At 44.3% G+C, this 25,658-nt stretch overlaps 1 protein-coding gene across 1 annotated transcript in view; it reads right to left on the minus strand.

The window, feature by feature from the left end:
- Nucleotides 1–25,658, minus strand: part of ulk4 (unc-51 like kinase 4) — a gene marked incomplete at its 5' end in the record, with an annotated part of 283,649 nt that overhangs the window by 217,520 nt on the left and 40,471 nt on the right. Inside the window, 2 exons of the mRNA XM_083662080.1 lie at nt 36–119; nt 12,146–12,253. Coding sequence (XP_083518206.1) covers nt 36–119; nt 12,146–12,253 — 192 coding nt within the window. The remainder of the gene's footprint in view (nt 1–35; nt 120–12,145; nt 12,254–25,658) is intronic.

Genomic DNA, 25,658 nt, shown 5'->3' on the forward strand with positions numbered 1-25,658 from the left:
GACATACACAGACACAGATACACAGAGACGCTCACCCCTTCCCGCAGGCTCCTCATTAAGCCGGTGTAGGCGGCAGCGGGAACGAACCACAGTCCCTCTGGGGAGCCTCTCTTCTCCTCCTGATAGAGAGACACAGGGAGAGAGAGAGAGGGAGCGAGGGTGGTGGAGGAGGAGAGGGGGAAAGCAGAGGAGTAGAGTGTGAGAGAGAGTCAGAGAGAGAGAGAGAGAGAGAGAGAGAGAGAGAGAGAGATAAGGAGAGAGGAGGCAAGGAGAGGGACCAGGCAGGGAGGAGGCATGACATCTTGATTACTTTATTAGGGTGCCTGGACATCAAGGTGCTTTCATTAACCTTTTCCAATTATTTTCTTTCTCCCCCCCTCCACACTGTTGCTATTGCACACTCTTTTTCCTTTGTGACATCATCTTCTAATAATGTATATTTTTATTATACTCCTATGTTGCTTATCTGTCCACAATTATCACTCCTATTTTGTTAAGATAATAGTGATATTCATAATAATAACTATAAGGAGAAGAAAAGTTTGTCGATAACTTTTTAAGTAAAATAAAAATAAAACATTGTACTCATAAAACTCACAAAAGACAAGACAATAGCAGATAAAACAGGAGGGTAAAAGAATAGTAAGAATAGGCATCACATACTGTAAGAGACAAGAACGAGGAAAAACACCAATGGGTTACAAACTCTGGCCTAACATAATTGCACTAAACTGTACTCATTAAAACTAACACTGCCACACAAGTGTTTCCCCTGGAGAAATTGTTTCTTTGCAGGGTGGAAGGGCCTCTGACAAATAATATACTCTATATACAACGTAACTCCACTGAATCCAATTCTAATGAATTTGTAGTAGAACCCCCTGGGAATATAGAGAAAACCACCTTTCTCTGGACATAATATACACAGGTTTTTCCACATCATTCTTAATGTATACCTCTTTCTCTAGGTATATAGATTAAGTACACCTCAACAATATAGTATATTAGCAATTGTATATTCATTAAAAAAATATATATATATATACTGTATGTATGTATATTTTCTGCTATCACTGCTGTCTTACATTCCACAAACTGATGATTATTACATTTTCAACCAATATTCCAGTCTTTCCAAAACAGTGGCCCGTGCAGTCTCTGCCATGCTAGGCCCCAGGCTATATCTAACCTTGAGGAAAGAGACGGCACTAGAGGCTACAGCTAATCGTTGTCATTGACTGGCATTGCAGAAGCAGATAAAGGCAAAGCAGAGCATTTTTAAAGGGCCATTCCCCATGTCTCGTATAAGTCACTTTCTCACACTACTAAACAGGCAAGGTGAGTCCGCCTGCCAAGAGGAGCTGCCAGCTGGTTTTAAAGACCACATGAACCCAAGTGGTGCGAGGGTCAGTAACGTATCAGACTGAAAACAGATATTGCCTGAGATGAAAGAGGGTTGAGAGGCGGGCCACAGCGTGTCGATGATTTGATTGGACAGTTCTGGGCACTGGAGTTGGCGTTGGCCAATCCTGGCGACTGTGGCGAGTGGGCTCCGGGGGAACCAGGCGGACCGGTGTGGACATGCCGAGGCAAGAGTGCTGCCTGCTGGCTTGGAGCGTCGACTAGCCACGGTAAAACGTCACGGTAAATAGAATATTCCTGGAATGCGAGTTTAACAAACCAATTACATGTCCTATGCATTCAAATGAAGACATTACGTTTGCTTTATTTTGTATGTTACATACTTATTGGCCAAGTTATTAATTAGTTTATGGGCTAGAAATTCTGCCAGGTTACAGGCACTAGGCGGCCATCTTGCCTGCAGAATTTTCTCCTCAAAATGAAGATTGATTGACAGCTGCCATATTGTGATATGATTGGTTGAAATGGGGTAGAAATTTGATAGTACTTTGTTACGTCACCATACTGTAGATTAGAGTTATGAATGAAATCCTGAAAACTGAACTTTTGATGAGAAAAAGTGTGAAAAACGAAAGAAATTAGATTTTTTTTGTGTGTGTGCATACATTATTAAATAGATGCACTGAATACCCAGGTATGTGAACTAAAATAAATAAAAAATCTTTTTTGGGTTCAGCTCGTCTTTAAGGAGTTTCATTACCTCTGCCAATAGAGTCGCCCGGTAGGTTACATGTTTTCGGCCCGTATGACTGTTTGTTTGTGTGTCGGCAGGATATCTCAAAAAGTTATCAATACATTTGCATGAACAAGGCTAGGTGGAAACCTAGCATATGGCCAGCGCCGAAAAGCGTTGACGAGCCTCATTGTTAATGTGTAGAGCTATGTTCTTGAATTTAATAAAACATTTTATTATAATCCATTCATACACAATAGCTTTGTGAGGTGTGAGTGTGTGTATTTATTGTAAAAATATAAAAAATATATTTGTCGCATTAAAAGGACCCCACCCCTCTGTATAGCCTCATGGTGCCTTTTCTTCAACTTATATTGTTCTAATTACATCTCTCCCAATTACCAGTATCCCAAAATCATCATGAAATAGCCTACCCTGTCTCCTTAAACATTTTGCTAAATATATTAGGGATTTTCCTTTTTCTCTTTTTTGTGCTGCTAATTTGTACTTCTACTTCAAATAACTTAAAATGTCAAAAGTGCCACAACTGACAATTGTCAGACCATACATTTTACATTCATCTTATTTTGTTTCATTCATCTTATTACACGTCTTGTCCTGAGCCCAGCTACTACTATTTAGAATAGATACTGAGAAGAAAGTTGTCAATGTTATTGTAATCCAGAAACATAATTTGTATTGTATAGCTTCATTTATATGCTTTGTGTATTGTTTTTAATTTACAAAATAATAATTTCTCTGTGGCTTCTGTGTGCGCTGTATGTGTGCAGAATCATTCTTTTACTTTGAAAATCATCCACAGTTTATTACAAACCCCAGGGTCTGCAGGTGGTCTGTCACGGCCCTGGTATGCCTGATGGCAAGGTCTTCCGAGCCTGCAGCTATGAGCGCATCGTCGAGATAGACGTAGATGCGTATCCCCTTGGCACGGAGGGGGGCTAACGCTGTGTCCACACAGGCGGTTAACGTTTGCGAGCTCAGGGACAGGCAGAACGGCAGGACGCAGAACTGATAGGCAGCCCCCTGAAAGGCAAATCTGAGGTACTTCCTGTGCCTCTCCACTACGGAAACGTGAAAGAAGGCATCTTTCAGGTCCACTGAGGTGAAATGGTCCCCCAACCGCAAGGCATTGAAGAGGCAGGGGTGGGTAAGCATGCGGAAAGGCAACTTTCTCAGCGTCTTGTTCAGAAGCCGGAGGTCCAATATTGGCCGCATGGAGCCATCCCTCTTGGGCACAGCAAAATACCTGTGGTAGAACCCCGTGCGCCTCTCCGCCTCTGGTACCAGGCATATTGCCCCCTTCGCCAGGAGAGAGGAGACCTCCTCCTGCAGCATAGCCACAGAGCCCTCGTCCACATTGGACGCGGGGATCCCATCGAAGACGGGAGGAGGGCTGGCAAACTGCAGTGCATAACCCTTACGTAGTGTGCGGCTGTGTGCAGCAACCACGGGGTAGGAGCACATAGCCGCTTCCAAGCAGGGAGCCTGCTGGATAATGACGGTCTCATGCCGCAAGACGGTACAGAACCCGTGCCAGGGCCATAGGTGGCCGGCTGGGGGGTCGTCGGGACGTGTCCCGATGTCCGGGCGGGGGGAAAAGGCGGGAGAGAAGGTGGGGGAGAACGAGAACGAAAATAGTGAGTGAAGCGATGCTGTATGACCCGGGCTGTGAGAGACACAGGGCATGGCAGGCAATGGCCTTTCAGATCTCCAGACCGGAGTCGGGCACTGGGCACAGAGGCGGGCTCGTCCCCCCGCTGGGCGATTTTCACCGGGCGGGGTCACTCTAAAGGTGAAAACCTCTTGTGAGCTCTGCACTGAAGTTGGGCACTGGGTGCAGACGACAGGGTGCAAAATACGCTCGTCGCCCGAGATGAAATATCCCAACTCGAGCAAAATTTCGCTGGCATCAGTCGCTCGCTGTTCAATGCTGATTGACTACCGTGTGAGAGTGAGTCAAGGATCACACTGGCTTGGAACAAACCGCTGGTTTATTGTGTGGCAACAAACCGCATTGACAGCTGATTGACAGGCTGACAGCTGACATGAAGTGAAGTCTGTACTACTGGTATGGAGCTTGCGTTAGGAACACGCTGATAGGCTTAGCTTGTAAACAACTAGGGTGGCTCGTAGTGGACAAACATCATGACATTGCGTAACGTTATAGCCCCCAGATGTCCGTCAATTCGTGTGCCTGTTGACGAGCGATTTAAACACAGCGACAGAGCGATTCCAAAGGGTTGAATCAAGCGACAGAGCGAAAAATAAATATCTCGGTGTGAACACAGCTTAAGGCTAGCAGAAACCACGAGATAAATACTCTTAGCTTTTGTTGCTGGTCACCGTCATTCCGTAGCGAACCGGACTGGGTCTGTAGTCCGCTGTTCTCGTGCTGGTTTGTGGAACCGATGAGACGGGAGTAGCAACTAGCTAAGAGCTAACTATGCTAGCAATGGTCTGAGAGAAGGACAGTTGTTAAAGCAGGACTAAACCCCCCAGATTTCTGGCAGAACGGCATGCTGCTTGATTTGAAAAAACCTATGGGAAAAACCAAGAAATGAAGGCGAAGGATCATCTTCTCTTGTCTCACTATACTCTTTGGCTGTGGTCAGACAGGAAACTTTTTTCAGGAAACGACGCCATGACAGTTTGCCCACCGCATTAAAAAAAAACTTATATGAGACCTACAAAATCTTTATAAATATCAACAACTAGCCAACGCTGGTGGCCTGTATGGAAACAACGTTGCTCAAAATGATTGAAAGTTATATCAATTTGGTCATTCAGTGGCAAACTACTTTATTGCCATTGACTCCCATGTAACTACATTAAAAGAGCCTGGTGACGCAAGCCTGGTTATCGCCGGCCGCAGCAGAGCACAATAGGCAGGACAACCCCCCCGCTCTGAACACGCTCTAATGTAATCACAATGGGAGATTTCTGCATTGAGGTAAACACGTTAACTTGTCCAACTTGTCCTCTAGAACGCTATGAAGTCAGTTTTTCATTTTCATGGACTTGCTGTAGCGGAGTGGCTGATCCGGCCAGAAGTGTATCGGAGTGCTGAGCTGTGATTAGGCAATAAGAGGCACCTGTTGGCAATCCACGGCTGTTAGACTGGGTTGGTCGCCTCCACGAAGGGCTGGGATCCCGCACACTGGGGTACACGTTGCCCCGATTTACTGTGGACTCAGCTGCATTTAGCAGTTACAGCCAGTGGCATATTAATTGAGCAGCTTGCGAGGCTGTGACGGGCTGACGACAGCGTGTGTTGTATTTGGGGTAAGTCCCTGCCGTGGTCTATGTGTTATGTTGAAGGCAGCGTCATTGTTGGTTTACAGTTAGTAGGCCACTGCCTTGGTCTGTTTATATTTTCTTTTGTTGCTTTTATTGTTATACTGTATTGCCATCTTGCTGTGAGCCAACCTGTTTTAATCAACAAACTTATATACTTTTCTCTATAATAAAGACAAATCATATGTAAGCTACATAAAAAAAAGAAAAAAGAAAAAACAGATTTGCATCCGAGAGATCAAATCTCATCATATGGGGGTCCATTGCCCCAATGTGAACTAAATTAGGGCTCCTTAACTCATTGAGTGCCAATGACGTCGATCGACGTCAAAGTAAATAGTGACGTAGAAATTAAATGAAATAAATGAAATAATGACGTCGATCGACGTCAAATGCGTTTTTTGACGGTGGGACGTGGATCAAAGCCTCCTGCATCTCCTGTACAAATATTGTAGCTATTGAAGGTGTATAACCTATTTTACAGACCCATTAGGTGGCGACAGTGCTCTCCAGATTAGAGAAAGGTCAGGAAAACAGCAGGAAAAAGCCCCGTGATGAAAGAGAAACCGCTCATGCTGCAGCCAGAGCCATATAGATTGCTCTGGCTGGAGCTGACTTTGGCTGCGAACAGCAGTCAATCCGCGCCCACAACTGAGCCTCTCTGTCTCTGCTGTATAGTTTCTCCACACGATTAGCCGCCAGAAAAGCAGCACCCGACGCCGAAGGGCCAAACCATTCTCAGCAGTCCGGTTTGGCTTTTCCGTGTCGCGCTGGGAGCCGGCGCACAAAAACGGAGCACTCCGAAAATAGACGCTGGGTGCGTGAGGCTGTGTGTTAGTGTGGGGAGGAGTTTGCAGCTGAGGGGGGGGAGAGGGGGGTGGGGCACGCAGGGCACCACACAACTACACCACGTCACTACATCAGAAAATATTAGCTTCAGACTCAGTGAATGTGCTTGAAATGCTTCATTTCACAAAAGGCGGAATATCTCAGCTTCTAGATGGAAACGCCTGTTTTTGCTGTTTTTGACCTATCTTCTCCGGCTGATAACTAAAGAACGGAAAATGATATCAATAAACTTTTTTTGCTGCTGATACAATAGAGTCTCATCGTTCTTTGTGCGTGTTCGGTGTTTACATAGTAATATCACACAATATTCTGTGGGCCTCGAGAAATCACTGAAAACGCTCTGAAACTCTGGCACTGGGAGTGTCCGTTCTCCAAAAGTGGCTGGCACTCAATGAGTTAATATGAAAAAGGTTGGGAATGATTTACAGCAACACAATGCAATTTCCTTCCTTTTATTTCTATTCATGATTATAGTGGCTTTTATTGATAGTATTACCACATGGCCATCTTGGTAGGAAAATAAGAAGGTGATTGTAATCAATTAACAAGTGATTAACAGGTCAAGTGACAGAAACAGCCAATGAGCTGTGTGTATTGTAGTGCCATATTGGTAGGAAAATGCTTGTGACATCATGGGAATAGGCTTGGAGTTGTGAGGAGCCGGGAAAGGGTACAGGGGGAGTAGGGGAGTTACTATCTTGAAATCCCATAGTCTTTGGTTCATCGTGACGTCAGGTTGTACCACATTTTGTGCATTTTTTAGGGCAAAAAAAAGCAGGTTTGAACCCATAGAGGGCACTTATGCAGCTGAAAATGATACAAATGGTAACAGTTTGGTATCAAATGTGGAAATTTGGACCAGAATTCTTCACACACCACCCCAAAAGTCATATTGGTTATATATTTTAAGATGCCAGGAACAAGATTTTTTTTAAAGACATTCTGCATGGCTTCAAGAGAGACTGCGCAATCAGGCGGACTCACTCATTGATTTCTTCAGGTTATCCATCAGTTGCGAAAATAGAAATCCTGTGTTTAATCGACCTGCCTGGATAAATCAAGGTTAACCAGAAAATACATTGTGTTCACCTTTTCTAATGAAGTCAAATGAGGCCTCCGTCTCTCTTTCACCCGGTAATCTTCAGGGTTGGGGTCAATTTGCTTTTAATTCGATCCAGTAAACATGTAAATTGAAACTCCAGCTCATTACCTAATCACAGAGCACTCAGTCTCATTAATTTAACTGAAGATTGGTCTTTCTCAGTGGAAGAGACTCTCTTGCACTAGACATCAGTGTTGTGCTCAATTCACTTCAACTAATTAACCTACAAGAAAGCACTGATTCCACTTCCACGTTATTTACTTAAAGTCCCTGGAAACCAAAATCCACAAAAACGTTCTAACTATGTTATTTAGGGTCTTATGTTAGTAATTTTGTGCCTCCGAAATTATTATACATTTCTTTCAACCCAAAGCCTTAAAATCGACACTTTTCTACAAGATTCTACAAAGTACTTCCTCATTGAAGACAGCAGTGCGCGAGGTGCTAAAACGCAGGAGCTTATGACGTCATAAGCTCTTTATAACCTTTGTACACGCGCGCAATCCGCACCCACCCTCCTTTTGTCTGTTCTTTGCCCCCAGTGACAGCGCTCCCTCGCTGTCCGTCTCCCTCCCACTCTGTGTGCCGTCGTGCCAAGTGCTATGCTTCTCTCTCTCTCTCTCTCTCTCTCTCTCTCTCTCTCTCTCGGGACTAGTGAGAGAGAGAGCACAGAGAGAGACACACAGGCTGGTGACGCGAGGTTACTCTCTCTCACACACACACACACACACACACACACACGCACGAGTGCTGTGTTCGACACACAGCACTCGATCTCTTTCTCCGTTTCCCTCCCCCCCTCTGTCTCGCGCTCTCTCTCTCTCGGAAAACCTGCTGCAGACGGGACACGCCCACACAGACCGCGGGAGAAAATACACTCTAAAAAATAATTGATTCTCATGAGTTTTGCCACGACTGTCAAACCTAAATTTATATACTTTGCGACGTTCATCATCGTTCAAATTTAGCTGGTGGCTTATTAACATAGGGTCCTGTGATGTGATGAACTCAAAATGCTAATAATAAAGAAATATTTCTGGTTTCCAGGGAAGATTTAAAAACCCACCCTCTGAAATGACTGAACTGAATGTCAATGTGAGTGCACTGCACTCTTGATAGGTATCAGCCTGTCTTTCTGCGCTGATGTCATTGTCAGGTAAAGTTTATCTGAGGTACAGGAGGCACTTGAAGGTCAATCGTTTACCAGGTAGTGCCTCCTGGGATCAGAGGTACTGACAAAATGTCCTGGATATCCTTCAAGCAAAGGACTTATTCTTAATTTACTTACCTGGTAAAAATAAAATGGAAATAATTGAACATTTTCTAAACAGCTCGTGTGCTTGATTTAAGCCAAGAAGAACGAAACAGGGTACCTCCCTTTGGGGAAAAAACAAACAAACAAACATGAAAACTGCATACCACCCCCTCTTATTTGTACGGTGATGATTCTTTTGATACAAAGTGCAGAAATACTGTCAAGTCTCAACTGATGAGAAATTTAGTGGGGTGCTTCTTGTCAACATGTTTTTCAAATGAAATCAATGAAAAATGTTGAATTCTTTCCAATTACATTTTACTTTTTAAAATATAATGTGTTGCCATTGATAATACTTTGAGTCAATTAATCCAGATAAATAGCTACAGGATATATTCCCTTCTGTCTCACCGCTGTGTGACAGGTGCCAGGTGTCTATCTGTGTCTATCTGTGGTGTCTCACTTTACACGTCACAGATCCACACATAGTTCATGTATTGTCTTGCTTCCTCTTGTGTTATTGACTTGGATCCTCTTTGTGTGTTTTGTGTATATCATAGATGACAAATGTGTATAGGTCTGTATATGTATGTATATGGTATGATGCGTGTGATGCATTATTCAGTTTTTTTTAGGCTCGCCCGCCCTGCAGCTCGCCGAACTGGCCCTGCAGCTCACATACGCAGCTCGGCCGCTGCACGGCCTCGCCCGTCCTGCAGCTCCAACGCTGTGCAGGCTCATTTGCTCCCTCGTCCGCCCTGTAGCTCACCCGCTGTGCGGGCTCATTTCGCCCACAGCTCAACGCCGGGATGGATGACATCACTGATGACATCGACATCATCACTGAACTTATATAGCCTCAGCCAGGAAGGATGACATCACTGATGACATCATCCCAGATGACATCACATCATTAGGTAATTAGGGCAATTACCTAATTAAAAAATCCGGCTTCGTCAGGTCACCCGTCTTCACACTTCCTTAAGTTTCAGCCCGATCGCACGTAGAATGGCATAGCTGTGACCGGACAAAATTCTGCTCACTCACTCACACACAGACACTTCTCATCTTGTGTGTGTGTCTAGCTGTGTGCACAGCTATGCCGTTTTATGTGCGATCGGGCTGAAACTTTCAGGGGGTGTAAAGAGCACCCGTGCGGGTGACCTGACGAAGCCGTATTTTTTAATTAGGTGATTGCCCTAATTACCTAGTGATGATGTCATCAGTGATGTCATCCTTCCTGGCTGAGGCCAGAGCAGTAAGAGAGTGGCGTCAGCGGAGGTCCAAAATGCGTGACTCAGTAGCCAATGAATAACCAGGATGGGGGCTCGCACTACGTTTGAAAGCTAAAATAAAGCAGATAATATACAATTTGATTCTTTAAACGTCTGACTCTTTCCAAGTACATGACAAACTGTCCATTTTGCTGCAACTCGACAGCGCTGCTTAAACCAGAACATTACTTCTGGGAACTCTTGAGAGTAAAAAACTGGTCCATTGGAGTGAATGGAGATGTCGCGACTAGGGATGTAACGATAACCGGTTTTAATGATAACCGTGATAAAATTCCTTACGATAACCGTACCGTTTCAAATTTTCATTATCATTAAAACCGTGGTACCGTGATTACCGTGTTACCATGATTACAGTGCTTTGAAAAACATGGTAAATACTGTCCATCATCAACCAAAGTTGGCAACAGTCTCCCAGAGTGAGTGTATCTATCCTTTTTGGGTCTGAGCTTTCAATTTAAAACTTGGTGAAATGATTTCTGTGAGTGTATTAGTACTTTTTGAACATTTTCAGCACATTTTAACAAACCGTGATAATACTGATGACCGTGATAAATTTGGTCACTGGCTCTGGCTGAGGCTCTATAAGTTCAGTGATGATGTCATCAGTGATGATGTCATCTGTGATGATGTCATAGAGCAGGCCAGAGAGCAGGCGAGGCCGCGTATGCGATGCGCAGTGGGCGATCTGCAGGGCGGGCGAGGCAGTGAGCCTGCGCAGCGGGCGAGCCTAGGAATCAAGCATTCATAGCGCACGAGATTGCTAGTTCTTATAGTAAGAAGATAGATATGTGGGATATGTATAATTTGGTGTCATGTTTTATACCATGTTTTATTTTCTATGCTCATTCTATATTTTAAATTTAGCACGTGCCCCAGGGACTACAAATATAAACTAGCCTCTGGCTATAATCTAGCGTATTTACATTTGTTTTACTGCAAGTGTTCATTAATATGCTCTAATAAACTAAATAAATAAATAAAAGGACACCCAACAGCAATAGTTTTCCACCTTTTTTCTTTTTGTGATGTGCAGGTTTTACCATTATTTTTTCAGCATTGCAAAAGGAGTCATTGTATTAATTTGGTGGTCAAATGTGTATAATATTGAATGAACTTTGATCTTACTCATACTTTGTATGTTAAAAATAACCCCTCTCACATCTCTGCACCTTTCCACTCTTGATGAATGGCTAGTGAACTACTCAAATCTGGGCCCTTCCTGTGTGTGTGTGTGTGTGTGTGTGTGTGTGTGTGTGTGTGTGTGTGTGTGTGTGTGTGTGTGTGTGTGTGTGTGTGTGTGTGTGTGTGTGTGTGTGTGTGTGTGTGTGTGTGTGTGTGTGGTGTGGTGTGTGGTGTGTGGTGTGTGGTGTGTGTGTGTTGTGTGTGTTGCGTGTTGTGTGTCCACTCCAGTGCCCCCTCTGTTTGAAGCTATTGCAAAAATTTTATTCTTTCGAATGGCCAGTGGGGGGGGGGGCGATGTGTGGGTACTGCAGAAACAAAGTACCGGTAGGTATCATTGAACTCAATGGGAAAATCACCCAACTTCTCTCCCAGTCTAAACACTTTCCAAATGAGTCTGAATCAACAGTTTATAAAAATGTTCATGCTCTCATGTCCTCCGTTTTCTAAATTATGGTCCCATTTCGAGTTTAATAGATGATAAATACTGTACATCAGATGAATAAGAACAGTAATACTTCCGACCGCATCTAGTCTGCCGGAAAGCTATTAGAATAAGCAGAAGAAGAAGCTCGCCAGATAGCTCGCTAGCAGATTAGCAAGTAGTCATTTAGCAAACTATCAGAAACGTTATCTTTATGATGTTTTAATAATGTTAGTAGCCACACGTAACTGTATTGCTCTCATTGTGAGGTCAGTTTATCAAAACAACGCATATTTCGAAATCTGATTTACTTTGTGGAGGCTTTACAGCAGCTAACAGGCTGGAGGCTCACACCATGGATGTACAGAACACAAGAAGAAGAACAACACAAGCCAGGCAGACGGTCGGCTGGGCTCGCGAGACTGCATCTGTGCTACCAGGATTTCCCACAATGCTCCAGGAAAATCCATTCATCCAATCAAACATTACCAGGAAGCAGGAGAATTGAGGCTTCATTTTCTGATATCAAAAACCAATTGGCTCACTCCGTCCAATATGCAGTATATACAGTCAACTGTATATACACTTGATTAACCCTAACCCAGTTATCCAGTGTGTGTTTGCAGTCTACCTGAGAAGCGATGAGGTAGAGGAGCTCCCCTAATGCTGGCAGCAGGAATTGCTTTATTTGACTATTCCTCAGGTTATCCCTCAGCAGATCTGTTAGCATGGACACTGCCTGGAGAGAGGGAGAGAGAGGGAGAGGGAGAGTTTTATCAAGACTGCTTTGCTGTTGACAAAATTGTATATTGTAAGCAGTTTACTCGATTTGATTGCACTTGCAACTTTGTGATTGTGTTTAGTTATCGTCCTACGGTACTTCTTATCTCTGTATATTGATGTGACCGCTACGCTGCATACAGACACTAAGACAAATTCCTCATATGTAACTTTCATACTGTGGCAATAAAAGTGATTCTGATTCTGATTTTGAAGACGTAAATAAAACGTAATGTAAGACATAATGTGGGGCGGCTGTAGCTCAGGAGTTAGAGCAGGTCGTCCACTAATCGCTTTGAATAAAAGAGGTCGGTGGTTCGATTCCCGCCTCCTCCAGCCTGCATGTCGAAGTGTCCTTGGGCAAGATACTGAACCCCAAATTGCTCCTGATGGTGTGCCAGCACCCTGTGTGGTATGGTAGCCTGCCGCCATCGGTGTGTGAATGGGTGAATGCACCTACTGATTGTAAAGCGCTTTGGATAAAAGCGCTATATACTGTAAATGCAGGCCATTTACCAATGTAATGTAATGTTGCTGCAAAATTAAATAAATAATGTTAACAAGACTTCATGTGCTATAAAACTGAATTTTATGACAAGAAATGTGATGGAGATAAAAGAGGGTAATCCAAAGCCTTACTTTACTCACTTCCTACGTTCCTCCGTGTAAAAGTCAATGGGATTTTTGTATGGGGATTTTGATTAAATGCTTGAAATAACTAAGGTCTGTGGTTAACAAAAAGTTTATTGAGCAAGATAATCTTCACAAATGAGGACAACTTTTATGATTTTCGAAGTGTAAATGTGCTTTTTTACGTGATTTTCAGAAAGCGCTTCAAAAGTCAACAAAGTGGGCCTCATTTGTGATCTTATGAGCATAAGCTGCCCACAATTAATTTTGTCGACAAAACATGCTAATTTTGTTAAAATGTCTTTCAAAACCGCCCTTCTATTTTAGGTAATGAACAAAAATATGCAATTTTAGTCAATAAATACAATGGTAGCCTTGGATAGCACATTTCTATGGTATTGGTCTCGAAATAGACACGTAGTTTTGCGGTCTTGGTCTCGATTCGGGCCCGACCGCCCCTCGATCTCGGTCTCAGCTCGGTCTTGACCCTCTCAACTCCACCCGGTCTTGGTCTCGACTATAGGGATGGGACGATACCACTTTTTCATCTCCAATACCGATCCAATACACACAACCTTGAGTATCTGCCGATACCGATACAATCCGATCTGATCTTTTTTACACGCTTATAGGCTACAACTATAGGGATGGGGATTGTTAATTTGTATTGATATTGATACAATTTTGTAGTCTGCTTAATGAACCGGGTCCTTCCTTATCAATACCACTATCGATACTTTTGTATTATTTGGTGGAAAGACGAGACGACAATAAATTGTTGTTTATGTTTCAACAAGTATTTCGTTTTCACACTAAAGTGTGAAAGTATGAGTGGCCCCAATTCAAATGATTAGGAAATAATGGTTGTAGGTAGCCTATTTTAATTTAAATATTTGCTTTGATGGAAAAGAAAATCTTGGCATTGTTAGTTTTTTTTATTATATATTTATTGATTTTACATGTATATACTGTACATATATTATTTTCATACTTACATACATACATCTTTTATAACCCCCCCCCCCCCCCCCCCCCGTGAACATGTGGCAGTAGATAATAAGAAAAGGTCGTTAATTAATTAAATAAAAGGAGTAAATAACAAACAAACAAAAATTATCAGATGCACATACAATCACATCACTATACTGCCTTATTGCTTGTTGTGTCTCTTGTTGTTTTTGCACTCATATGCCCTGTTATATTTGTACTATGTTGTAAACGGAGTTCACAGCACAAGAATTTCACACGTGATACTTGTACTACGGAGTGACAATAAAAATCTTGAATCTTGAACATTACAAAACATACAGCACACTTTCTTCACATTAGCTTATTTCACTATCTAATCACCCTTCAATGTTACATTTTTTTACAAATTCCAAAAACATCTCCCAGATGCCGTAGAACTCAGCAGTCTTCTTCCGAATTATATAAGTGAGTTTCTCAAGAGCCAGACTTGATGTCAGATCTTTCAACCATTGACGTAAAGAGGGGCAGCCAACATTCTTCCAACACAATGCAATCGAACGCCTGGCCTGTAGTAAACATAAGTCAACCATTTTCCTTTCTCTAATACAGGGGTGGGCAATTATTTTTCATGGGGGGCCACATGAGAAACCCAGATTGTTGCTGGGGGCCGAACAAATATTGTCATGCCGTAACCCAGGAACTTTGATGATAGAGAGGACCACAAAAAAATGTCCTCGCCACCAGAGGGCCAGATTTTGCTGAGCGTTGGGGGCCGAACGGCGCCGGCGCAAATTTTTTGGGGGCATTTGAAGTCAGGTTTAGAGGAATACCTCATTTTAAATTAACAGTTGTGATGTCATTATTCAGTCTTAAACACCAATATTTGATCCTTTTCTCACTCACTCCTATGTCATTAACTTTTTTGACCACCTGCCAAATATGGCTGCTATATTTTATAGTTACCAGCCAATTAGAATTTCCACTAGCCAAAATGTTTTTCTTTAAATAAACCAGAATATGAGTGTTAATTTAAGCATAAGTATCAGTAAGTGGCCCGGGATTCTCAAAGCCTGTGTTGAGGGTCACACGAACAAAAATGCACTCTTGAAGCTAAATAAATCCAAAACCAACAAGTTAATTATTTCCATTTTTACTTCAAAGTAGAACAGTCATTTCTTACACATGAGATTACTTTTAGCCTTTTAGTCATAAAGATTATTGAAAGATGTTCCATACCAGACTGAAATGTTATAACAGAAGTGGAGTATTGGCCAGAATGACATGAACATTTGGACACTTATTCAGCGGGTACCTTGCATGTTGCATTCAGGTGCACTGTAAAAAAAAAAAAAAAAAAAAAAAAATTTTGCAATTCCAGCGCGGGCCGCACAGGGGGCGCTCGCGGGCCGCATGTGGCCCGCGGGCCGCCTTTTGCCCAGGTCTGCTCTAATATTTAAGGAGCAATTGACAGGGTAGATGCATAATAGAGGTAGAGGTAATGGTGAGGAGGTAATCTGAGAGATATAACTTATCACAGACTTCCAAAATCTTTGAATCCCTCCACACTCCCACAAGCAATGAAACAAAGTACCTTGATGACTACACTTATAACATGTATCAGGAATATTTGGATCAAATTTGGCATTTTAATTATGTATAACAAACTGTTAGGAAGATAAACAGGTAATTTCTTCTCTACGGTAATATCAATTTTATATTGCTGTGAAAACACACATTTATTGTCCATTGCAAACAGTTGTTTTTTCTTTCTTTTTACTGAATACCCATCATGTGTAGGCTATAAGCTACATTGATGCCTTGTCCTAATATGGATGATGGACAGTTGGACACCGTATAGGCTACATGTCATGTCATGTGTCAGAGAGCAGGACGCACGGCACAACGAGCAACTTTCATCACTGGGATCGCATATATTTGGATTATTATCAATTGGATTATTATTGTCAATGAAACAGCAGGCGCATTTGACGGTGTTCCCTGATGAAGACAGTCCAAAGTACTGCATTTTGGTTTGATCTGATGATGGCAAATGCTGAGATGTTTGATCATTGAGGATGTGTTACCACTCTTACAAGCAATCACCTTGTGACATAGCTACAGTATATGGCATTTCGCTTCAGGTTTATCTTTGACTTTTGTGAAGGGTAGCCACGCTTTTGATCGCTTACACATTCAGCCATTCTGTCGACTCGTCTGTCACGCAACCAAATGAATGACCAAATCAGAAATGAAGTGAACGAGGGGGGCATATCGCATCACGCACGCACGCAATTCAATCCCTAATCGAAATAAAAGTTTTATTCGACAATCGATGTGTGCACTCACGTCTGCAGAGTTTATTGAAGCATTTACGTGATAGTTTAGGCTATGGATCGGATTGGATTCTACTTCTTTTTCCCCTCAGATATTCGATCCAGTGATTTTGGCCGCATTGGCTCCGATACCGATACTGAGTAGCGGATCGGACCATCCCTAGTCTCGATTCAGACTCGATTCACCAATGACTCGATCTGGACTTGGACTCGACCAAGGTGGTCTCGACTACAGCCCTGAAAAGTGGTAAGAAGAGAAGAAAAGGAGAGGGTAGCGTAAACAGAGAGAACGGGGAGAAGGAGACGACAGAGGGAGAGAAGGAGTAAGTAACAACGGAGAGAGAGGAGAGAGGAGGAACAGAGAGGAGAGAGAGGAGGAACAGAGAGAAGAGAGAGATAAGGAACAGGGGATGAGAATGAGGACAGGGAAAGAAGGAAAGATAGATGCAGGAGAAAAACAGGACAAAAGGGAGGGAGAAAGGAGAGCAAGAGCCAGGGCAGCAGCAAAAATCACTACATTGAAAACCACTGAATTACTGACTCCTCCCTGAAATGTAAACAAACACACACACACACACACATGTGCAGACAGAAATACATACACACGCATGAGCACACACACACACACACACACACACACACACACACATGTGCAGACAGAAATACACATGCACACACACACACACACACACACACACACACACACACACACAGTTAAGTAAATGCAAAGGCAGGCTTGCTGGCTGGCTGCTTCCTGGCATTAGCATTACTGCCCCCTTCTGTGATCTGATGCAAGTTTCTGCCTCACTCCTATATCTGCTCTCTCACTTTCTCTGTTCCCTCTCTCAAACATTCCTCTTTCTTTCTTCTGATTTCTGTTTCTCTCTATGCGTCTCACAAGTCCTCTTTCTCGCTCTGCCCCTGCGTTTCTCTCACCTCCGTCATTCTCTCGCTGTCTCTCGCTGTCTCTCCGACACTCTGAGGGAGTGAAGAAGTGAAGAGGTAACGCTCTGTTTTTCTTATTCTCTCTGACAATATCTCCCCCTCTCCCTGAGAGTACCCTGGTGGTATCTCCCCCTCTCCCTGAGAGTACCCTGGTGGTATCTCCCCCTCTCCCTGGGAGTACCCTGGTGGTATCGTCATGCTGAGCCTCTCCCTGAGAGTACCCTGGTGGTATCTCCCCCTCTCCTATCCTCATGCTGAGCCTCTCCCTGAGAGTACCCTGGTGGTATCGTCGTGCTGAGCCTCTCCCTGAGAGTACCCTGGTTGTATCCTCGTGCTGAGCCTCTCCCTGAGAGTACCCTGGTGGTATCGTCGTGCTGAGCCTCTCCCTGAGAGTACCCTGGTTGTATCCTCGTGCTGAGCCTCTCCCTGAGAGTACCCTGGTTGTATCCTCATGCTGAGCCTCTCCCTGAGAGTACCCTGGTTGTATCCTCATGCTGAGCCTCTCCCTGAGAGTACCCTGGTGGTATCCTCATGCTGAGCCTCTCCCTGAGAGAGTACCCTGGTTCTATCCTCGTGCTGAGCCTCTCCCTGAGAGTACCCTGGTGGTATCCTCGTGCTGAGCCTCTCCCTGAGAATACCCTGGTGGTATCCTTGTGCTGAGCCTTCTGTGGGCATGGCACGGCATCGCTTTGCCACTGGAATGCTGAGCAGGTCCGCACATCCTCTCCAGCACAGCACACTTTGACAGCGGGCCAGAACTCAATAGAACTAACAGTAAACCCTCTGGTGGTACCTGAACCAAACTCAATCATGCACAAAACATAAAACCATAGTGTACAGACAGTGCCGGTCTGGGCACGGCACGTGTGGAAAAACGGCTCCATGTTTTTGTGTCTCTTTCCTAACGCCAACCCACTAATAACACAAATGGCTGTGTGGGGAGCTGATGTTGCAGGGTGTGTTTGGAACTGGTCACGGAGGAGGTAGGTCAGGCAGATGTGCACTGAGCGGAGAAGCAAACACAAACACAGTCACTCACGACTAGTGCTCCTAGAACACATCATTATCTCAGCATCAGCACTCCCTCAGATCACACAAATGCACATGAATGCACATGCAATAAACACATACATACGCACCTACTTAACATGCATAAACTACACACATACTTGTACAGTGAACAAACCTCACGCACCACACACGGCATACATGCAGTTACACATGCATATAATGTGTAGACTTCATACATTCACAGGGTACACACAAATAGTGTACAACACGGTCATTTCAGCTCTTGCGACCGAGAAGGCAGGCTTAACTTGGTCGCATTGAAGCCAATGCGGAAGTACTACATACACATACATGGACATGCACGCACAGTCCTACCCTCTCCTTCCTTTCTTTTTGTTGTTTGTCCGTGTTTTATGTCTGTCTCTGTTGTGTTTTATGTTCGGAGGTTGGCCCTGCTCCGGTTGAGTGAACGCTGGCGCGTTTGGCTGCCGCTGCTCTCTGGTTGCTATGGCCAACCCCCCCCCCCTTCCTTTCCTTTTGTTGTTTGTCTGTGTTTTATGTCTGTCTCTGTTATGTTTTATGTTTGACCCATGTATTCTGTAAAGCGACTTCGAGTTCTTGAAAAGCGCTATATAAAATAAATGTATTATTATTATTATTATTACTACAAACCGCAGTTCCTCGAATGGCCACTTGAGGCTGGCTGAGTTTACAGCAGAATTAAACATGTTTACTGCCTGGTTAAAAAAACAGTTTTGGTCTGTATAGCTAATCTCACCTAAATGGCCTGCATTTAACCCTAACCCTTCATGACAACTGTACCGGAGTCATTTCTAAGCGGTGCAGCCGCTTCTATAAGTGACATGTGTGTAGCACGGGATGTCCGTATGAGCATGAAATTTGTAGCCTTGCAGCCTAGGCCTCTCCTCCAGCACCTCGGTTGGCACAGAGACACAGGCTAGAGAGAGAGAGAAAGAGCGTGTCTCAAGGTCGATAGCGGCGCCCGTGAAACATGCACACACACAGTCGTGCACACACACACAGATGCATGTGCCGGTGCAACCTGTGCATGGCGCACAGGTTAAGAAACGTCTGGAAATGAGGGGAGAATTCACTTCCTCATGGGCGGGACTTTGGCACGCTATGGAGAGTGCGGCTCGAAACACGCACACATGCACACACACGGACCGCACACAGTGCCAGAGAGAGGGGAGAGGGTCCGACCTGCAAACCTGCACCGCTTACTTTAACACCTGGGTGTGACTTTTATATAACTTACCCGTTTAGATTAAAATAGACGATGAAAAAGACTATGTTTTGGCTGTGATTGACAGGTCGCCTGTCCAGTGATCGTGCAGCTCACTGATCATGGACCAATAGCAGTCTGCGGGAAACTCCTGGTCTCGTGCAAGAACCAAGATGGCAGCGGCCAAAACGCCATACTAGAGGCTTCAAAACGGGAGTCCACAAACCAATGGGTGACATCACACAGACTCCGCCCATCTCTTTTATACGGTCTATGCTTGTGACTGACAGCTGTTTAAAGGAAGAAAACAGTGCTATGCGTCAATCTCTATAAATTGACGCATGAAGATGAATTTACAGTTTTAGTCGAGAACATTATAGTGTAGTTTCTCTGACTGGTATATAAAGCACACTGTAGCATTGCTGTCAGAGGTAATTGTATCTTTATAAATCCAGCTTTGCTTCTAAATTTGCCAAACTTCCTAAATGTACACGATAAGTTTGCACTGAGGTGACTAGAGAGGCGCAGACTGAACTTTAGATTGGACTATTACCTTGCACAAATTAAACACACTGACTACGTTTACAAGCACACAATATTCCAGTTTTTGCCCATATTCAGAAAATGACAATATTCCGACTAAATGAATAATCCACTAATATTCCTGTTTACATGCAGCCGTAGCTCGCCCTCCCCGACACGTGAGGGAGGGGGGGGGAAAGAGAGGTGCAGGTAGGCTGAGTTTTTCTGTTGAGAATAAACAGAGGATCACTTGGTCCATTTCATGAGCTTGCTGCTGGAAAGTTTGGCATTGCGATTATTTGCACATCAGTCTTTCATAAAGAGTAGGATAGTAGCCTACGTTATTAGCCTACCTCACAGGCTCGCAAGCACTTTGGACTTCCGTGGACACCAATCGATGTTTCTCATCTCGTCCCGATCAGAAATGTGGGCTTTTCTTTTCGTATGCCAGAGATGACGGATGATATGATTATATTGCCTCTTCTAGCGCTTTCTAGCACACATCAGTTGACCACAAACAGGCAACATGCGTCGCAAAATGCGGTAAAAACCCTGATTGAGATGCATATTCCGAATGCGCTGTATACATGATCAAAGAATCCTCCTAAAACCCGAATAATACTGGAATAACCCAGATGTCTTAATCGGAAAATCCTAAATTCGGAAAAAGGCCAAATTCGGAAAATGCAACTGGAATACTGTTTACATGACCCTTATCAAATTCAGAATATTGTAATTTTCCGAATAATAGTGGAATATTGTGTGCATGTAAACGTAGTCAATGGTAAGTCAGAGCATCAAATGCACAGGCTCAGACAAAACAATAGATTGATTTATGCTGTTAAACAGTTTTTCCATTAAAATGTCAAAAGCTCTGAGAGTTTAGGGGATTGGGGTGTGGACTGGTCCAGCCTTATGGCTCATTTCCACCACATTTTACAGCCCTGCACAGCCCGTCACCACTCGGCTCTACTTGTTTCAACCCGATGGACGTTCTGCTTCGACCGCCGTTCATCTGCCCCCGCCCACACCTGGTCGTCATAGTGACCGCATATCTGCCCTCCGCCCATGTTCCGAAGTAGGCTATAACATATAACGTTACAATTAAATCCATACACAGAACTTTTAAACTGTTTATGAAATACTGGTGCCTCTAAATGACCTACAGTGTACATGGGCAAATGTGACAATCGGCCAGGAGAATGGATATCACTTTGTTGTTAGTCAAAACTCACATGCGCTGCGCGAGGGACGGGCGCGAGGGATGGGGGTTGCGCTAGAGTGAAGCCTCTACCCCGGCGGCCTCTCACCAGGCAAGACCGCGGCTTCACCAAAGTGCCTGCGGCCTAGCGGAGCCGACGCAGCACTGAACTACACAAGCGCTTCCTGAGAGCAGCGGACTTTTGGACAATTGAAACCACCGCCACGATTTTATTTCACCAGAGGCGAAGGCAGCAACACAAAAGACTGATGGAAAAGCATAACAGAAGAGAAGGTAAGCCCCCACTAAACTGGTATGCAGCGCTGCATTGACAGTCAGTAGGGTAGACAGAGTAAACACGATTCTGCCTGACCAATCAGTCGTCTACAATGTTTTCACGTCACCGTATGAACCCGGGTTCGCAGAATAGAACCCCGACGAGGCAGGTACGAAAAGTAGCACGACTCAGCCCCAAATCAAACCGGGCTGGGATAGTTTTTACCGGTGGAATGAGACCATTTATCGAGTCGAGCGGAGCGGGACCGCGCTACTACCTGCGGTGGAATTGGGCCATTAGTACTATCAGGGAGTGTCTATCTCCATCAACACAGCAGGTCACTTTTCACCGATAAGCTCAGGATAAGTCCAGGGACTAATAGTGCTGTCTTCTAAGGCTGTGCATGAATCTAGACAACCTTTCAGATGTTAACTCAGTTATTAGCTGTCATCATCTCCTTGCAAGAGTCAATCTCAAATGCTTCCAACAGGTTGACTCTGAGCACAGGCCTTCCGCCTGGGCTCCAGCAGCCTGCTGTGCTGTGTGTGTGCTCTTAGAAAACCTTAGACTCCACATCCCCGTGACAGACCCGCCACACTGGCAGCTTTGTGGCTAAACGCCTGTCAAATTTTAAGCCACAGAAAACTTTCTAAGCGATAAGTGAAGAGGAAACGATGTCTATTTGGTTTGGAAAGCACAGCTTCCCTAAGTCGCATAAGGAAAGCGGCCAGCTTGCGTTAGTAACATTACCCAGAACATTTTATTCTCCGTTTATTGAGAGAGGCAGAGAGAAAGTGAGGGGCAAAGACAGACGGACAGAGAGAGAAGAGAGAGAAAGAGAGAGAGACAGCAAAAAAGGGAGGGGGGGGGGGGGCGGGGGTAATTTAATTGAAGCCCATAGTGGTTGCCATGGTAACTAAACCCAGCCCTGACACTCCAATCAGCCGGACTGCAGCAGGAGAACCCCTGCTGAGAACAAACCCCCCCCAACACACACACAGAAAAATGCAAAGACATGCTGCCATACTGGTCTTCTGTCAGAAAAACTATGACATAAGAATATACGCACACACGCACACACACACACACACAGCACATTTGCTGAGCTTATAGAGAAGGCTACAGGCACAGAACCCCTGCTGAGCGCACACATAAACAAGTCTGCATACACAAAAAAGCACATGCACATACACACACAGTACCCCTGGTGAGCGTATAGACACACACACACACACACACACACACACACACACACACACACACACACACACACACACACACACACACACACACAGCTTTTTCCATTTCCATCACACTATGCTAGCTGCAGGGAGGTGGGGAGAACCGTGAGGAGGGGGGAATTGTTCTGCCATTTGTCTTTAACAACGGGCGCACAGAAAAACACACGGCTACACTGCGGTCGGCCATTTTGTAAATCGTCGTGACGACTCGGCGGCAGGAAAAGTGAGACAAGTGGAGAAAGCGAGAGGAGAGAAAGATAAACCAGGAAAGGGGGCGGATGTGGGCTCAGGACCAGCTGAAAGTGAATGGGTGTTGTCTGGAAGAGAGAGGTAGAAAGAGAGAGAAGGTAGAGAAGAGAGAGAGAGGTAGAAAAAGAGAAGGTAGAGAAGAGAGGAAGAGAGAGGTAGAAAGAGAGAGAAGGTAGAGAAGAGAGAGAGGTAGAAAGAGAGAGAAGGTAGAGAAGAGAGGGAGAGGTAGAAAGAGAGAAGGTAGAGAAGAGAGAGATAGAAAGAGAGAGAAGGTAGAGAAGAGGGGAAGAGGTAGAAAGAGAGAACCTAACCATCACACATCTGACCATACTTTTACCCTCACCACTCTCATCAACACACATGTGCACCAAAGATTTTTTTTTATTTACTCATGTTTTGTAGACTTCAAAAAGGCCTTTGACTGTATTTTGCACGAAGGGCTCTTTTATCGATTACCGTATTAGAGCATGGCATAGGGCTATGACTTAATCAAAACAATGTATTTAAATAATGTGCAATTAAAATTGGAAATAAAAGAACCAACTATTTCAAACAGTACTGTGGGGTGACACAGGGCTGCAACATGAGCCCGACCCTGTTCAATATAATGGTAAATGGTAAATGGCCTGCATTTATATAGCGCTTTTATCCAAAGCACTTTACAATCAGTAGGTACATTCACCCATTCACACACCGATGGCGGCAGGCTGCCACGCAGGGTACTGGCACACCATCAGGAGCAATTCTGGGTTCAGTATCTTGCCCAAGGACACTTCGACATGCAGAGGAGGAGCCGGGAATCGAACCACTGACCTCTTTTATCCAAAGCGATTAGTGGACAACCCGCTCTACCTCCTGAGCTACAGCCAATATATATACATTTGCAGAAAAACTGCAAAAAACCACAGCCCCTGGTGTGACCCTACAGGACACAGAGGTCAGCCCTAGTGTGACCCTACAGGACACAGAGATCAAATGTTTTGCTGATGACCTGGTTCTCCTGTCTCCCTCCACAGAGCGCTTACAGCAGAGCCTGGACATCCTCCACAAGTTCAGTCAAACATGGGAATTAACTGGAAATATGAAAAAGACCAAAATATTGACCTTTCAAAAACAATCAAATTCTCTGAAAAATAAATTCACATTAGGAAATCTAGAAATTGAACATACAAAACATTATACATATCTAGGCTTGATTATGAATTCCACTGGACATTTTGGCATGGCTGTGAATAAGTTGAAAGAGATGGTAAGAAGGGTTTTTTATGGCATCAAAAGAAAAATTACAATTGACATTCCAATTAGGACCTGGATCAAAATTCTAACTTCCATAATAGAGCCAATAATGCTATATGGTAGTGAAGTGTGGGGTCCACTAACCAACCAAGAATTCCCCAAATGGGAAAAACACCCACTAGAAGCCCTGCATGCAGAATTGTGCAAGATCATACTTAGAGTTCACAGACACACAACCAATAGACCCTTCTCACGGGGGCCATTTTGTGTCGAAAAGGCAGGGTAAACACAGGTGCAAGCGAAACACTAATGAGGGTTTCAAACTTCCGTGATTGGAATGCGGAAACCCTCATTAGTGTTTTGCCTGCACCTGTGTTTATTCTGCCTTTTCGACACAAAATGGCCCCCGTGAAAAGGGTCTATAATGCATGCAGGGCAGAACTTGGCCAATACCCTAAATTCAAAAACGAGCCATCACATTTTATAAACACCTTCAATGTAGCGACCCCCACTTATACCAGCACAAAGCCCTCCAGTGCCAAGAGCTGAACAGAAATTAGAGCCCCCTCTGCCAGCTGGTCCTGAAGCTCTGCCCACACACATCAGGGCTTCTGGACAGACACCAACCAATCTGGCTCAACCAAATCATCTCAAAACAAAAATAAATGTATGTTGAATATTGGAACGAAACCACCAAATCACAAAGTAAACTAGAATTCTATTTGACCCTAAACAGAGAGTACACGGTGGCAAAATACCTGAACACCGTGACTGATGGAAAACGAAGGAAAACATTGACAAGATACGGACTGAGTGGACACAGCCTGGCCATAGAAACAGGCCGTCACAGGCAGAACTGGCTACCCAGGGAGGCCAGGCTGTGTTCACTCTGTCAAAGAGAAGTTGAGACAGAATCTCACTTCCTACTGTACTGTGACAGTCAGATATAAAGATCTGAGACATATGTCCTGGATTCATTCACCTCCCAGATCCCCAGAAACTGCCGTATACTGTATATGTGTGAAGAAAATGGTCTCACACTGTTACATTTGCAGGAGACTGAAGGTGAAACCAGCGCAGCAAGTGACAGCGCCACTACCCAGAGACAGAGTCACAGAGTCCACTACCCAGAGACAGAGTCACAGAGACCCCACCCTTTGAAGTTACGGGGGTAGATTTTGCAGGTCCATTATATGTCAAGTCTAGTGGTCAGTCTAAGGCATATATTGCACTTTTCACATGTGCTGTCACCAGGGCAGTGCATTTAGAGCTCGCCACAGATCTGACAACTGAAAGGTTTCTCTTAGCCTTAAAGAGGTTTATTGCAAGGCGAGGGCTCTGTAAAGTTATTTACTCGGATAATGCCAAGACCTTCAAACGAGCAGACAAGGATCTGAAAGAGCTATGGCAGTCAATCAGAGAATCAGAGCTAACGCAGTTCTTCACTGACAAAGGGATCACCTGGAAGTTTATTACCGAGCGAGCCGCTTGGTGGGGGGGCTTC

Source organism: Poromitra crassiceps (genome assembly GCF_964638095.1).
Source record: "Poromitra crassiceps genome assembly, chromosome: 1".
NCBI lineage: Eukaryota > Metazoa > Chordata > Actinopteri > Beryciformes > Melamphaidae > Poromitra > Poromitra crassiceps.